This window comes from Furipterus horrens, unplaced genomic scaffold (genome assembly GCF_987537825.1).
Source record: "Furipterus horrens unplaced genomic scaffold, mFurHor1.1.pri manual_scaffold_3, whole genome shotgun sequence".
Taxonomy (NCBI): Eukaryota; Metazoa; Chordata; class Mammalia; order Chiroptera; family Furipteridae; genus Furipterus; species Furipterus horrens.
Window position 1 is genome coordinate 130432695 of NW_028327173.1, and position 16822 is coordinate 130449516.

The 16822-nt window shown below is 37.7% G+C and overlaps 1 protein-coding gene across 1 annotated transcript in view; it reads left to right on the forward strand.

The window, feature by feature from the left end:
* PRKD1 (protein kinase D1) overlaps positions 1-16822 on the forward strand; it is a 328190-nt gene that overhangs the window by 164096 nt on the left and 147272 nt on the right. The window contains exon 2 of the mRNA XM_090270173.1: positions 6688-6826. Within this exon, the coding sequence (XP_090126299.1) occupies positions 6688-6826 (139 nt within the window). The remainder of the gene's footprint in view (positions 1-6687; positions 6827-16822) is intronic.

A 16822-nucleotide genomic window follows, 5' to 3' on the forward strand; every position in this document is an offset into this window, starting at 1 on the left:
TTAAAAAGCACATGAGGCTTTGGCTTTCACTCACAAGTTGTATCTGGTCCAAAAAAATAGAGAACAATATGAAATGCATAAAATGTCTGTTTTAGACACTGGCCAACAGGCAGCATAAGACTGATCCCCAAGAGAAGTGAAGCAAATATAAGCTAACTATTACAATTTGAGCTTTCTGTTTGGAAGCAGGATTCAGATTGTAGAGTAGAAAGAGAGGACCCAAGCAGAGCCTTGTTTGGCTGTGTGGAGGAGACAAAGAGACCTCATGGTGACAAGTCAACAGGATTTTTAGGAGAGGAATACTGGAAAGGTTGGACACATACAAAGAACAAACTCCAGAACTCTGGTTAGGGGTCCCCTTGTGGATTGGACTGAATACAAACCTGTGTATGAATAGGGTGAAAATGTGTAAGACAGAAGAAAGCACAACTGTTGGGAAGCTATGAAATGAACCCTTTCTAGAGCTCACATAAGGCTGAGAGATGGCTGGATTTCTGCTGAGCAAATGAGAAATATTTCACTGAACACATGAAGCATTCTATAGAGATGTTCGAAGAGTCATGCATTAGTAGTAGGACTGAACTTCCCTAGAGCAAATGCTACTCCAAAGTTTCTCTAACAAAGCTTAAAAATAAGCCTTGAAAAGATAAAACTGATATATAAGTATCGTAATGTTTTTCCAAAACAAATATCAACATTGATTAAAGGAAAACAACCATGTCCAACTGCTTACATTAATTCATAATATCTGACATCTAATTTAAAAAATGCACATATGAAAAAGCAGGGAAATATGACCCATACCAGGATTAGAAGATGAATAGAAACAGACCAGAAATTATAGGAGTGTTGGACCTAGCAGGATAGAACTTTCAAGGATTTATATGAAAATGCAAGGTGAAAGACTACACTGAAAGCTATAAAACACTGCTGCTGAAATAAATGAAATTAAACACAAATAAATGGAAACACATCCTATGTTCATGTATTGGAAGAATTAATGTTGTTAAAATGGCCATGTTACTCAAAGAGATATACAGAGTCACTGCAATCTCTATCAAAATCCCAGTGGCATTTTTTACAGAAATATTATAGAAAAAAGCAATTCTAAAATTAATACAGAACTACAAAAGACCTCAAGTAACCCAAACAATTTGGAGCAAGAAGAGTAAAACTGGAGGCCTGACACTTCCTGACTTCAAAATATGCTGTGATAATTAACACAGTATGGTACTAACATAAAAACAGATAGCTAAGGTAGATCAATAGCCAGAGCAATCAATCAAAAAACAGAGAAGACACAAATTACAAATGTAAGAAACCAAGAAAGAGGCATTACTACAGACCCTATAGACATTAAAATGGTGATAAGGAGATAATATGAAAAAAATTATGCCTATAAATTAATGACTTGGATGAAGTAAATAAGCTCCTTGAAAGATGAACATTTCAGAATGTCTTTAAGAGGAAATTAAAATCCAATTAATTTTTATACCTAAACCAAATATAAAGTTTTAAACCTTCTCCCCCAAAAAAAGAAAGAAAGAAAAAGGAAGAAAAAAAGAAAGAAAAATCCAACCTCAAGTGGTTTTGCTGGAGAATTTATCAAGCATTTAAGGAAAAACTTATACAAATTTTCTACAAATCTTCCAGAACATGCAAAAAAGGTGAACCTCTCTACAGGAGCAACAGCTCTTCCTAAGACAAAGAGGCAAACAAACACAGGAGCCTGTCAAGATGAGGAGACAGAGAAGTATGGCCCAAAAGGGGGAACGGATCTAGGTTCCAGTTGGAGAAGTAAGAGATGAGGAGATGGCTAACCTAACAAATGAGAAGATAGCCAACCTAAAAGATGTAGAATTCAAAATACTGGTGATAAAGATGCTCACAGGCTTGACAGATATACTTGAGTATGGCAAACGCATAAGGGAAGAAGCGAAGGCTATGCTAAATGAAATAAAGGAAAATCCACACAAAACCAATGCTGAAGGAAAGGAAACCGGGGTTCAAATCAATGATTTAGAACATAAGGAAGAAAAAAACAGTTAACCAGTACAGAATGAGGAAACTAGAATTGAAAAAAATGAGGTGAGGCTTAGGAACCTCTAGGACAGCTTTAAACGTGCCAACATCCGAATCATAAGGGTGCCAGAAGGAGAAGAGGAAAAGCAAGAAATTGAAAACTTATGTGAAAAAATAATGAAGGAGAACTTCCCAAATTTGATGATGGAAATAGACATACAAGTCCAGGAAGCACAGAGAGTCCCAAACAAGCTAGACCCAGAGAGGACCACACCAGGACACATCATAATTAAAATGCCAAAGTTGAAAGATAAAGAGAGAATCTTAAAAGCAGCAAGAGAAAAGCAGAGTTACCTACAAAGGGATGCCTATAAGACTATCAGCTAATTTATCAAAAGAAACTTTGCAGGCAAGAAGAGACTGGCAAGAAGTATTCTATGTGATAAAAAGCAAGAACCTACAGCCAGGATTACTCTATCCAGCAAAGCTATCATTTAGAATGGAAGGGCAGATGAAGTGCTTCCCAGACAAGGTAAAGCTAAAAGAGTTCATTTTCACCAAGCTATTATTATATGAAATGTTAAAGGGACTTATTTAAGAAAAAGAAGATCAAAACTATGAACACTAAAATGACAACAAACTTACAACTATCAACAACTGAATCTAAAAAATAAAAACAAAATCCAACTAAGCAAATCAGAATAGGAACAGAATCATAGTTATAGGGATCATTTGGAGGGTTATCAGCTGGGAAGGGGAAGGGGGAGAAATGGAGAAATAGTGCAGGGACTAAGAAGCATAATTGGTTGGTACAAAATAGACAAGGGGAAGTTAAGAATAATATAGGAAAGGGTGAAGCCAAAAAACTTATATGCATGACCCATGCACATGATAAGAAAGATGGGATTGCTGGGGGAAGGAGGGTACTGGGTAGAGGGGAGCAAAAGGGAAAAAAATTGGGACTACGTACTCTAACAACATAATCAATAAAATATACTTAAAAAAAAAGAACCTCGATCCATTTTTTTACTTCAAAAATTGCCTCAGAATGGATCATAGACCCAAATCTGTAAACATATACAGTAAAATTTGTAGATAAAATATAGGAGAAATTTTACCTCATTTTATGCAAACATTTATTAGATATTATACCAAAAGCATGATAAAGAAACATTTGATAAATTGGGCATCATAAAAAGAACTTCAAAAAAAATGTTAAGGGAATGAAAAGACAAGCCACAGACTGGAAGAAAATGTCTATGAAATGCATATCATACAAACAATTTTTATCTAGAATATATAAAGAACTACTAGAACTAAACAATAAGACAACTCATTTTTAAAATTGGTCAAAGGAGTTGACCAGACGTGTGTATGGGCATGTGTGTGTGTGTGTGTGTGTGTGTTAGATAAGCACACAAAAGTTCAACATCATTAGTCATTGGGGAAATGCAAATTAAAACTATGAGATACCATTATATACTTTTTAGAATGTCTAAAATAAAACAACTGACATAATGAAGTGCTATCAAGCATGCAGAGCAACTGGAACTTTGACACATTGCTGGTGGGAATGAAAATTGGTACACTTAGTTTGAAAAAAGTTTGGCAGTTTCTTATAAACTTATCCAGATACTTTTCATACATCCAGAGAAATAAACACTTTCACACAAAAACCTCTAAGTCAAAAACAGGAATTGACACAAATGCCCCTTAACTGAGAAAGGGGTAAATAAAGTGTGGTCTATCCATGCAATACAATGGAACACTTCTCAGCCATGAAAAGCAACAGCATGAGCAAATCTCAAATTCATTATGTTAAGTAAAAAAAGAAAAAAAAGCGAAATTTAAAATTATGAATTGTATGGTAGCATTTATATGACATTCTTAAAAAGACCAAGTTATAGGGACAGAAAACAGTTTAGTGGTTTCCTGGGACTGAGGCTCAGGGAAAAAGTTGAATGCAAATGAGTATGGAGGAATTTTTTGGATAATGGAACTATTTTATATCTTGGCTATATTTGTGTATGCTATATATATATGACATGTCGTTATTGTATACATTTTTCAAAACTTGCAGAACTATACACTAAAAATGCGTGTTTTATTGTATGTTAATTATACCTTAATCAATAATGTACCATAGTGTGAAACATAAATGTAGCAAATGTGTCTCAGGTCTGTACACTGAAAATTACAAAACATTTTGAAAAATCGTTAAAAGAAACTAATAAATAGGGTAATATACATTGTTCATAACAAAATAGATATATCCACATTGTTAAAATGTAGCTCTCCCCAAACTGATCTGTGTTTCAGTGCAATATCATTAGGAATCAGCAATTTGGGGGGGGCAGAAATTGACAAAGTGATTCTAAAATGTATGTGGAAATTCAGAAGATCTATAATATCCAAAGCAATTTTGAAAGGAAAAAGGTCAATGGCTTATACTACCTGAATTCAAGGCTTAGTACTAAGCTCCAATAAGTATAATGTGGTATTGGCAAAGGGGTAGACATGTAGAGTAAACATCAACTTACCATGTGACTTAAAAATTATGTTCCTAGGTACTGATAAGAAATGAAAAAACATATACTCACAAAAATCTTGCACAAAATGTTCATAGCATTTTTATATGCGATAGCTGCAAACTGAATAAAAATCAAATGTTCATATGGCGATTAATAGATAAGTAATTATCCTAGATCCATGTAATGAAATACTAATAACTAATAAAGAGGGGTGAATCTCAAATGCAGTATGTTAAACGAGTCTCAGAAACATTATAGTCAGCAAAAGAAACCAGCCAGAAAAGAGCATACAGTAGTACTGATTCCATTTGTATGAGGTTCTGTAGCAGGTGAGCTAATCAGTGTTGTCAGAAAGTTGATTTCTACCTAGAGTCAAAACTGTGGGTGGCATCGACTATAACAAGATACATTAAAACTTGGGCAGTTTGATGAAAATGTTTCATGGCTTGATTGTGATATTGGTTGTATAGATATTGATGTTTGTCAGAATTCATTGATTAATAACTTAGGGTCATTTTATTTTGCTTAAAAGATACTTCAGGAACTATTCAGTGTTTTTAAGTTGAGGGGAATAGTATTTTAGATTCCCCTTTCTTTCCTTATACTCTAATAATATTATTGGAGAAATTACCAAGAAAAAGGAACTTTAAAACATTTTTTTTACTTACTACACTGAAAGCAGTGACATCATTTCAGCTCTTTCTTTATTTTAAGGAAGCCAACTTTATTAAGTGATATGTAGACATAGTTTTAAGCCTGGTCATCAACAGGCTTTTAAGAGTATGTTCTGAACATGCTTTTAATTCATACAAAATATCTCACATTTTATTATTAAGAAAACAGCAGTTCACAATATATTGTACTTACCCTCAAAAGATACCATATTCTTGACATTCCTTCTCGACAATAGTCCCTTAGAAATCTACCTTTATTGGCACATGTCAGAGCCATCACCAGTTTTAGAGACAATTTTCACTCCTTGACTTATGACCTTTTCCTACTACATTACCCATATTAATTTATAAAAAGTAATCTTTAATAATTATGTGAAAACGTCATGTACAAGAAAAGAGCCCTTTTCACATACGAGGTTAGTCTAGATTATTTGATGTTTTGTTTTAATTAAAATACCCAATGCTGGAGCAGATCGACCTTAAAGAGAAGGTCATGAGGTTGTGGGTTGACAGTTTTGGAATCCGTTTGAAAGTTGCTTTAAAATCTTTAAGGATATTCTTACCTTTTGATCAAATGATTTTTCTACCTTTAAAGCAGTATTTATCAATTAGGGTAATGATTCAAATTTAGGGCCTTTTCCTGCATTAGAGGAAGGAGAAGAGATGCAGGGAATAATATTAATTGGTAGTATAATGATAGTAACTGTTACTCTTATAATTTTTCTTGGTGAGTTCATTATAAAGTATCTTTCACTTAACTTTCATTATATGTGTACAATCAGGAGATAGTCCTTGAGTGATAAACTCTTCGGTTTATCCCTGTAAGAAGAGTATAAACTAGGTACTAAGGACAGATGGACTTGCAGCTGTTGTACTTTTTTATTTAACCTAGATTGCATGAAAACTAAACACAATGTAAGGGCAGTTACAGAGGGACAGTTGGGTTGTCCCTTCTGGTGCTTTCCTGAGTCATAGGATCTAGATAACGCTACCGCCCACACAGAGCACAAGCTTAGATGTATTGAGTCATCTCTTATTTTGAACATGCCAAAAGGGACTGACCTTTCTTTTGCAAATAAATGCAACAATATGCATAACAGAATTGTAATAAATTAGATTGGCATAGGTTATATGAAAATGTGAACTTCTTTCCACCTATTATAATTTTTTAACCAACTTACAGCCAGGAATTTCTTCAAGTCTTATCTCATATTCTCCTGTTTTCTAGCTCTCTAATTAGATCATTTGGTCTTTATTGCTCTTACGATATGTGATTTCTTTCCTCCTGACTTGGAGTCATTTCAGTATCAATTTTGCCATTCATTTTTATTTTCAATCTCTATGTATTTTAAAGTTTTCTAATTAGCTTGTATTTGTGTCCTGGCATTTATTTATTTCATTTTTATTTTTAATTTAGGAGGATTTTGACATTTAACCTACTGTGATATTTGTATTTGCAGTTCCCTGAATGTGGTTTCTATGGAATGTATGATAAGATCCTGCTTTTTCGCCACGACCCTACCTCTGAAAACATCCTTCAACTGGTGAAAACGGCTAGTGATATCCAGGAAGGCGATCTTATTGAAGTTGTCTTGTCAGGTAGTATACTTTTCTCTCTCTCCATAGATTAATAATTAGGATTTGAAGGATTCTGGCACATAAGGTTTTAAGGCAACATGGAAAACATACATGAAACTTGGCCCCAAAAGGAGATTTTACGGTTATGCCTACATGTACTTTCAAAATTATTTTGGAAGAAGCAAAAAGTTTCCTTTGAATTGGCTGTTTCCGCACCCAGTACTGTCCCTGTCACTTTATCCCAACGTTACGCTCTCCGCCGCCCTCAACACACAGGCATCCGTTCCACTGTCTTGAATCATTTGGACAGCAGCAGAAGTAAACAAAAAGCTTTCCAACAGCACAGCTCAGACGTGTTAGGCCCCCAAATGGACTCAGTGTCTGGAAGCCAAGGAGTAACAGCAGGTCTAGGAAACCATTGCTTTACTTGAGTCAAAGGACCAGTAGCTACGAGCCAAGACCAAGTTGAAAACCAGAGCTCAGCAGTTAGAGCAGGTCAAGCAATGCCACGTGACACTAGCTAACCCGCTCCCTGAGAAGTGATTGCATTTCCCTCTGCCCAAATTTGTTTCTTGTTTAGGATTTAGAAGTTAGGACTGTGCCAGTCAGTGCAGAAAAAAAATGGGTGCCTTTAATTAATTTTTTAAAAGTGCCGGAGAACAGCTGTAGAAGGGATCCTTGCAACTATCAGTGCAATGTTCTGAAAAGGTTCAGATTTTTATTGTTTATTTTTGTTAAGATAGAGTCATTGAGCAACTCAGATTGCATTGCTCCTTTCTCCCCTCCCTTTGCTTGCTGTCTCTTTGACTCAAGGAAATTCATTAGCTTTAATGATTCTAGACTTCATTTCCACAAGTTCCTCACTTTGTTCTGAGCCCAGTACTTAGGTGCACTGATTAGAGTTCAGTTGGTCTTTACTTTAAGTCTAATTCACTTTGCCTGTATTGATCATCTTTTATTGTGTGAGGTCCTGGAATTGCCACATTTTCATTGTGTAGATAGATCATATAAAACAGATAGTTTTGCTAGATAAAAGTAATAATTTTACTGTTGTTTATAAGGGTTGCCAGTTGCTAAATCAACAAACCAAAAAAGCATAATCTCTCATAGAGGGATTTTTTTGTTAAATTTTTTGGAAAAATCACTTGCTTTGACTGGGTTTCTCTATTTTACTTTTCTTTAGCTCTTTTGACGTTGGCTTACTGCACCCTGGCTTCCCAAAACTAGTGCCCAGGCATGTCATTTTTTAAGTTTCCTGTTTCTGAACACTAGGGGCTGCCTGAAATACATTATTCAGGGAAATCATGCACCAGATATAGTCTCACCATAATTCACATTAAACTCACAGCCAGACTGCTTTGCGGGTAATGTAATGTGTTTTATGAGTCTTTTATCCTTGTGGCAGTGTCCAGAAATATATGAGCATTTTTGAAATTACATTGCTAAATGTCATTTATTTTTCCTTCCATTTGACTTTTGTTATCTAGTTCTTCAGAGTAGTCTCCGACAGGCCAGGGGCAAGCTGTGTGGGGAGGAGAGGGCCGTCCCTTTGCTGCTCTGCCCACGCTGCCCTGCTGGACGCCCCGCTCTGTGCTGCCCGGGCCACCCAGGGACCCCACCGCTCTCTGCTTTTCCTCTTCCATCTTTGCGGTTCAGAACCCCATTGTGCTCGTCCACCGCTTCTTGTCCCAGCCTTGATGTGCCCTCTCTCCTGTCCCCCTGGCCTCAGCTGCCGAGAGGGCAGTGCAGGGCAACCCTCCTCTCACTGCTTTCCCTTCTGCAGGAGGAGGAATGCCTCTCCCACCCTGACCAGCATTGCTGGTATCTGGAAGGAGCCATTCTGTAACAAGCCAGTTTCTGTTTTTAGCGTGGAGCCTCTGAACCCCTTTTTTCACTCCATGTAGCCCCACTGCCTCCAAGTCGTTTCACCTGAAATTATTCAATTGCATATATTTAATTATATGTATATTCAGTTATGTTTAGATCTCTAGTATTTATGTGTAAACTTTGTAAACGTCTTTCTAGCTCCTCTTCCACTCTAATGCTTAGCACGGTGATTTTCTCAATAAATATTAAAAATTCTTTTTCCTTAACACCTACAAACCTTGCATATTAAAACCCTGTTTTCTCTCCCTCCCTCTCACTGTCTTTGCAATACCCTTTGAGGCCCAAGTCCCTTGTGATCCAATGACTGCCGTCACTTCCCTGCCTCCCCGCCTTCCTTGCAGCCTGGTTGTCCATCTGGGAGGCCTTGCTGCTCATTATCCTCTGCTCTTAGGTGAGGAGTTGAGTGAAATGGGCCTGTCCTCCTTCCCTGTTTCCATTTCTGGTTATTTTCTGGACCACACTCCTCCAGTTCCAGTGATACATATTTCCCTGGTTATGTCGTCTTCTCTGTAATACTGCTTTGAGATGACTTACTTCCTTGACGGCTCATTTCTTTTCCATCATGGCAATCACTTCAGCAGCAGACTCACTCTTTCCATTTTCTGCATCCAGAAACACATGCGTGTCTATAACTGCTTGGGTTCCCTGTTACCGCTCTTGGTTGTTGGTCACCTGCAGCGTAGTGCCCTGACCGACCTGGATTACCGCTCTTTGCTGTTGGTCCCCTGCGGCATAGTCCCATACCTGACTGCACCCTGAAAGCACAGCTCCAGCACTGAGTTGGCCACACTCCTCCTCCTTGCTGTCTGCTGTGACCAAATGCACATTCCTGTTCCCTGTCTTTTTCAGTGTTGTTTTCAACCACTAACTTCCTCCCACTTTGGACTCTGTTTGTCCCTTTCCTGCTCCCCACAGCACACAACCAGGTCTGTGCATGCCTTGCATCACTTGGACTCCGTCTCCACTACCTTGTATTCTCTTACAATCTCCAAGGGCCTGTTACGGGTGTTGGTAACCTAAATGACTTCAGCATCCACTTTGGCATTCCTGTCCCTGAGACACACGTGACTGTTAGACACACAGTTCCCTGCCTCTGCGGATCAGTGTTCAGGAGGAGTCCTTCCCTCATCCTCTTGTTCCCGTAGTCATGTGAACATATATATTCTCATGACTCTTGGCTATGGTATTAGAAATTAACATATATATAAAATTTTGTAAAAATACTTTTTATAAAAATTATCATTTATAGATATATCCTCAAAAGTTAACTGAAGTTTAAGTTTCCTTGCAATGTATTCACTAAGCCCTGACAAGAAATTGGTGCCTGTGATGTGGGCAGGATTGTATTGCATTATAATTTGAGGCAAGACAAATGATAGCTATGGAGACACTTCAGGACATGGGTGCAGGGGCCTCAGACCACATATGCATCCTTGAACCAGTCCCTGGAGAGGATGGAGTGCTGTGATTAGCCTGGGAAATGTGCCGTTTCCTGGAGGTGTGCTTCAGGATCAGCTTCATTCAAACTGTAATGGGTAAGTGGGCAAGGGGGCAAAACACTGGGTGTCCCCTCTGTTGCCTTTTCACCAGTTCCAGGACACAAACATATGGTGGAAAAGTTCCTCTTAAACATTATGATTTTACCATTAAAATTCATTCATCCAAATTTCTGTTTTTCTTCATTAAAAATTTAGTTTTTCGATGTAGTTTGACATAAACACAGTTGGGTTTTTTTAATATTTAATCCATATTCGGGCCACGAGGGCATAAAAGGCTGTCTAATTTGTATCATGGCCAGATGACACTCACCTCTACCCTGGGCAGTTATAACTGCCTCCTAAGGAAGCCCATTCCTCACTTAAGAGTTATCGTTAGAAGGGTTTTATTTATTTACTCTGAAACAACTGTCATGAAAATTTCCACTCACAGATTTCTGCTTATTGCTGTTAACCTATTTCACACGGCAGCCCTGTAGGTATTCAAGTAAGCTGTCACTTTCTTTGTGTCATTTTTCCTGGAAGCTAACTCTGCACAGTGCCTGTGGCCGATCCTTACATGGTATTCTGGTCATGATCCTTCGTCATGGTCACTGTTCTTCTGAGTTACCCTTTATAGCTTCTCCTTGTCCCTAAAACTGAGCACAGGACTCGGCGTAGTACAGATTAAGTCATGGCTGTCCTTATTTTGATGTGTTTAGTAACCCAGAGAAGGAAAACTCTGACTCCAAAAAACCTCCGCTGCCTTGCGGCATACCTCTTCAGGGGAAAGGCTAAGGGAGTAAACCCCGACAGAAAATCCGGAGCCGGAGTCCCTAAGGCGGTTTGACGTTGTAGTCAACACCGGCAACTCCTGCGGCGCACCTGAAGCCAAGCTGTATTGACTCCGTCTTTCCCTTGGACCCTTCAGCTGCGAAGAGAGGGGGGGTCTGCCGCATGGGCAACAGCAGACCCTCCATATCACCCTGCCCAGGCTCTGTAGCTTCAGCTTCACTGGAGAGGACACTCCAGCGTCATCGCAAGATGTCGATTCAACACGGGAGGAGACAGATACCGTGTCACTCCCGAGTCGGACTGCACAGCCATTCTCGGCGGTGCAGATAGACTCTTAAGAAGCTACACCATCGTCTCTCGAGATGGACGGCTGCCTCCTCCAATCCATATTCTACAAGTAGGAACATTTTTCTGACACAGGAGAACAGTTTCACTGTGAGGAAGGTTAAATACTCTTTTTCATCATCAGGAACTTTCTCTTGCTGACGTCACTTTCTGCTAAGACCCTTCATCATCTGTTATTACTAACCAGGCTGCCCCTGAGTAATTTTCTGGTTTTTCCTCCCTTTTTCTTTTTAAAAAACATGACCTGTGTAATTTTGTGCATTTAGACCCAGTGAAACAGGAAAAGCTTGCTCATGGGTGGATCAGTTGGGCTGTGGAGAAATGAAATAACTCCTCATCAGTTCCCTTCCCTACCACACACACTCCCTCCACTGTCACATTTTCTTTGTTAAGCAGAGAATTAGCATTGTTTCTATTGTTATGAAGTAGAGAAGCACTGCAAATGGAAATTTCTCTTACTAAAGCCAAAGTCAAATTCAAACATATAGTACTGAAATGTAAAATAAAGTTCATGGAACTTATCTGTACTCTTCTTCATGATGGGTCTCTATTAATGCTTGGTAATGGGGCCATAGCAAAGCATTAATGAGTAATGGGACTGCGTCCACATGAACCAGCTCCTTTAGTTTTTTGGGGGTTTGATCTGTAATAATTGTGTGTGTTGTGTACCTATCCTGTATGTAATTAAATGAAAAATAGACAAAGATGACAAGAATTTCTTAAAATAATAATTTTAAAAGTCTTAGAGCTACATATTGAATCTTCTTACTAATGGTAAAAATCCATATTTTTCTTGCATTTTTTGCAACAGATTACACTGCATTGTTTATAACTTGGTAAAATGCTATTTCTCCATGTAATTATTTGCTTGAAACTATCTAGAGATGGAAGCATCTTTCAAAAGTTAGTGCGATAGCCCAGACAGAGGGGTATGGCCTATTCTCACTGACAGCTGAAAATAAGGCAGAGAGATCAACAAATGTTTCAGAAGTAAAATTAAACAAATATAATAACCATTTGGATGTAGTTGACAGAGAATGAGAAAATTAAGAGAACTCTAAGGACAGCTACTGCTTCTATCTAAGAGAGATCACATTTTCTACTCTCATCTCAAGTTTTGCTCTTATCTTTTGTTCGATATGTTTGCCAAATATTTTGGCAATTGCCCTGAGGGGATGAAGAACTGATTCTCGGGCATGTGTTACCATTGATTTCCTTTGTAGTTTTGTACAAGTTGTACAATCTCTGGGATTCCTGGTTTTTTGTTGTTTTTGTTTTTTGTAATAAAGTTTTATATTGGATGAAAATGTCATACAGTGCTCATAATATGGATTCCAACTGGTCTGAGAGGGTATATTCATTTTCTTTCCATGGAGGCCACTTCTCTCTCTTGGAGGTGAATATTTGAGCCATGGTAAAGGAGGAGTTAGGGAAAGAGAAATCTTTGTTTACATAGTATCACAAGATTTTGGAGCAGTTCACATAAGTAATGTTGTTTCCTTCTAAATGAGAGTGGAAGGTAGTGAAATTAGATATCTTAAAAGTTATGGAATATAAATATGTAAATTTTAACTTGCTCACCTCTTGCAGTGAGTAGAGGTAGTACCAGAGTTTGAAGCTCCGTGGTCAGTCTCTCTTTATACCACTTTGAGTAGCCCTTTGAACTTGGACCAGTAAATAGGAATACTTGAGAACCTGTTCAGAGAATTCCTACTACAGTAAGACAGTTTATCTTTTAGGGAAACGTTGATGCTTTTTGTAACAACCAAACCAGCAATGAGCCACAGTTCCATTGCCATGATTTTTATTACAGAACCATTTCCCCCATTTCTCATAAAAAATAAATACTTAATAGCTATGCAGACTGTTAACAGGTAAAGCAAACCCTGGAGGACTCTTCTCTATAGAGTTATAATACACAATATGAAATAATAAAGTAACTATGCTGCTGCTTAAACAGGATCTCATCATACAATTTCACAATTCTGATCAAAATTGGAATAGTATCTCTGGGTCACTATATTTAAGAGATCCTTATGACCAGGTTTTTCTTTTACTAAGATTCGGTGCCTAAACCAAAGCCAGAAAAAATACATGGTAACAAACGTCTAGCGGGGTCCTCCTTCATTTATAGAAAGTATGAATTACTGACTTATATGGCTTTCTGCCAATTACATCCATTTCTCTCAGAAACACTACATTTCTTAGCAGTGTTTTATCCCCCTCTGAAATGCAGGTGGAAGAGAAAAAGCTTGAGAGTTATAGTCTCAATCACTGCAGTGTTATTTCTACAAGAGTGGAAATAATAGTTTGGCTGCTTTTAAGAGAGCAGAATTAATCTTGGGAGGCACTTCCTCTGCCCTAACACTGCTTGGGTAATTAGGGTTGTAAAAGACCTGGCCTCTAGGACTCAATTCATATTTCTTTGCAGTTGTTCTTGAACATCTAAATATGCCAGACTGAGTGGTGCCAGTTCCTGTCCAACTTCAGCTGCAGTTATCCCTGCGGGTGGTTTTGTAACAGTGGCAAATTTGAATGCAAGAGTACAGGTCATTACACTTTTTTTCTAAGTATGGTTTATGTCAAGTGTGCCTTCAACATTTCCTCCTTATCATTGTTAATTTTAATCCTCTTTCTGTCCTTATCCTTTAAGTAGAACTGGTTTCAGTTTCTTTGTGCCACGCTAGACCATTTTCATAGGAATGTGAATGTAAAGAGCAGGCAGGTCAGAATATTTCCAGAGACCTCCCATCTTTCCGCATTTGAGATTTCAGTGGGGACCCAGGGCTTGGAGCACTCCTTGGTTACTTTGGTAGTTTTCTGTTATTGGTCTCCCAGTGCAGTGGATTCTCCAGGGAGATGTGGCACAGCAGTGCATGCTTCACGTCTTTTTCTACCCAAGCAGCCCAATGTGTCAAGGCAGAGTGAAGGCATTTCCCCAGGTAACCTAAAGCATAAGATAAATCCTAAAGAGAACAGTTTTTTGAAGAAAATTATTTAATTCAAAAATGTTATGCACATTTGGCATTCTGCTGCATTTTATTTCTCTTGCTTAATTTTGAATGAATAATATTTCTCCCCATGCTGTTCTTTAAGAAATAATGAAACCAATAGTGAAGGTGATTAAGATTATATAACATTATGATGTGTTAGGCACTAAGTGCTTTTACATATGTTAATTCAGAAATATGCCACATATTTTTTATGGCATATATGCACAAAACTTCAATTCGATAAATAATGGACATCCAGGCAAAGACTTTGGTCTGAGTCCCAGACCTGTCACTTATTTTTTATAATATTTGGCAAGACAGTCTTCATCCATTACCTGTCAAATAGCAATAACAATATCTACAATGTAGGGTTAGGCTATAGATTTAAGAAGAATAAACATAAAACATTTCATAAAATGACTGGCAAATATAAAATAGTCACCACTCTTGCCCTACCTCCATTCCACTGAACTGTACATTTCTTGAAGAAGGAACCTTTATTTTTATATTGAATCCTGAGGAACTGGCATACCATGTGCAATCAATGTCTATTTATTGAGTGAATGAATGAATACTTGAATTAACAAAAGATACACAAATCAACAAATGAATGAGTTAATTGGTTCTGTATATATGATACTCAAAAGTTACCACTGTTCTGTTGAAATTGAATTTAATGTTTATAATTGACTGTCCTTGGCCTAATCTATTACTAACATCAATATTGTTATCATCTGACTAATCTGTTTTTCTGGATTCTTGCTACCCTCTACATATTTTCAAAAACTAATTATTTTTTAGATATATTTAATTTTATAAATGTAATTCTGCTTTCATAACATTGTGATGTCTTTCACAGCATTTCTCATGTAAAATGAGACCAAATTCACAGAATGCCAATTGTTTTCCTATTTAATTACTGTACTACTGTTCTTGGATTATGCTCATCACTGTGACCAAGTAACTCCATTTGCTACCAAACTCAATTCACTTAAAAAAAAAAAAAAAAAAAAAAATCGCAACCATTGCTCTTTTCTCCAAATATTCTTGCTTGCTTTCTAAAATGCATTTAGTAGTCACTCTCTTTTTTTTCTTGAGGATTTTAGCATCTGTTCATCAGGGATACTGGCCTGTAATTTTCTTTCTTTGTAGCGTCCTTATCTGATTTTGCAATTAGCATAATGCTGGCCTTGTAAATCGAGTTTAGGAGCTTTCCCTTGTCTTGAATTTCATGAAATAGTTTGAGAAGGGGAGGTGTTAGTTCTTCCTGGAATGTCTGGTAAAATTCACCTGTGAAGCCATCTGGTCCAGGGCTTTTGTTAGGAGTTGTTTAATTACTGCTTCAATTTCACTAGGTGTAACCTGTCTATTCAGATTCTCTGATTCTTCCTGATTTAGTATGGGATGATTGTATGTTTCTAAGAATTTATCCATTTTGTCCAGGTTGCCCAGTTTGTTGGCATATAGTTGTTCATAATATTTTCTTACAATACTTTGTGTTTTTTAGTATCAGTTGTTATTTCTCCTCTTTCATTTCTGATTTTATTTATGTGAGTCCTTTCTCTTTTTCTTGATGAACTGGTTAAAGGTTCATCAATCTTGTTTATCTTTTCAGAGAACCAGCTCTTGGATTCACTGATTGATACCCTCACCCTCACTATTCCTCCAATACTAATCTCACTTGCCTTCATCAATTGTTTTTTCCCAAGTCTGGACCGCTTTTCCGTACCTGCATTAGAGTTCTGGTGACCCTGGGCCTGGTCTCTGACTCTAACCTTTCTGTTTCAGTGTCTGGAAGGAACAAGGACTGATATCCTGAGATGCTGGCTGACCTTTCCTGCTGCTCCCTCTCTCCTCCCACTCCTCACATGGGAGCTCTGTGGCTTATCTATCTAGCAGAACAGCTGCCTGTGCTTAAGGGTCAGCTGGCACGATCTATAGGAAAAGCTGAGTCATGTGCTCCAAAACTGGAATGTCAGCCTCTGTATATCTCTGTGCAGGTACATACCGTGGTTTTCAGACAGGACATACCATGCCTTTCTGTTCACCCAGAATTAGCCGAAGGCCTCGTCCTTCACCATCTGGCAAGTGATATCTAGCCAGAAATCATATTTTTTTTGTTCTTTCTCTTTTCATGTATTCTCTAATTAAGGACAGTATTACAGCTCATCCAGATAAACAGGAAAAGAACACGGGGGCAATGAAAACCACACAAAAAGGTTTTTTTCTTGTATTCCCTGGTCTCTATGTAATCAAAAATTCCTTATATATGCTTTGTAAGGTGGAAATGTAACTCTCATGTGTATAAATCTTACCATGTTAGGTCCTCAGTGGTACAACAGAATCTCAGAGGACTTTGCATGTTCAGAATTCTAGAAAATATACAGAAGTATCAGCTTGTTCTTTTTGCCTTTTTACATGAATTAGTTTATGAAGCACACAAAAGTCTTAATCTACCTTATTTATCAGATTTAACTCTGAATAATTTGGGCCCCCTTTCCAAAAATCACACTCCAACTCAA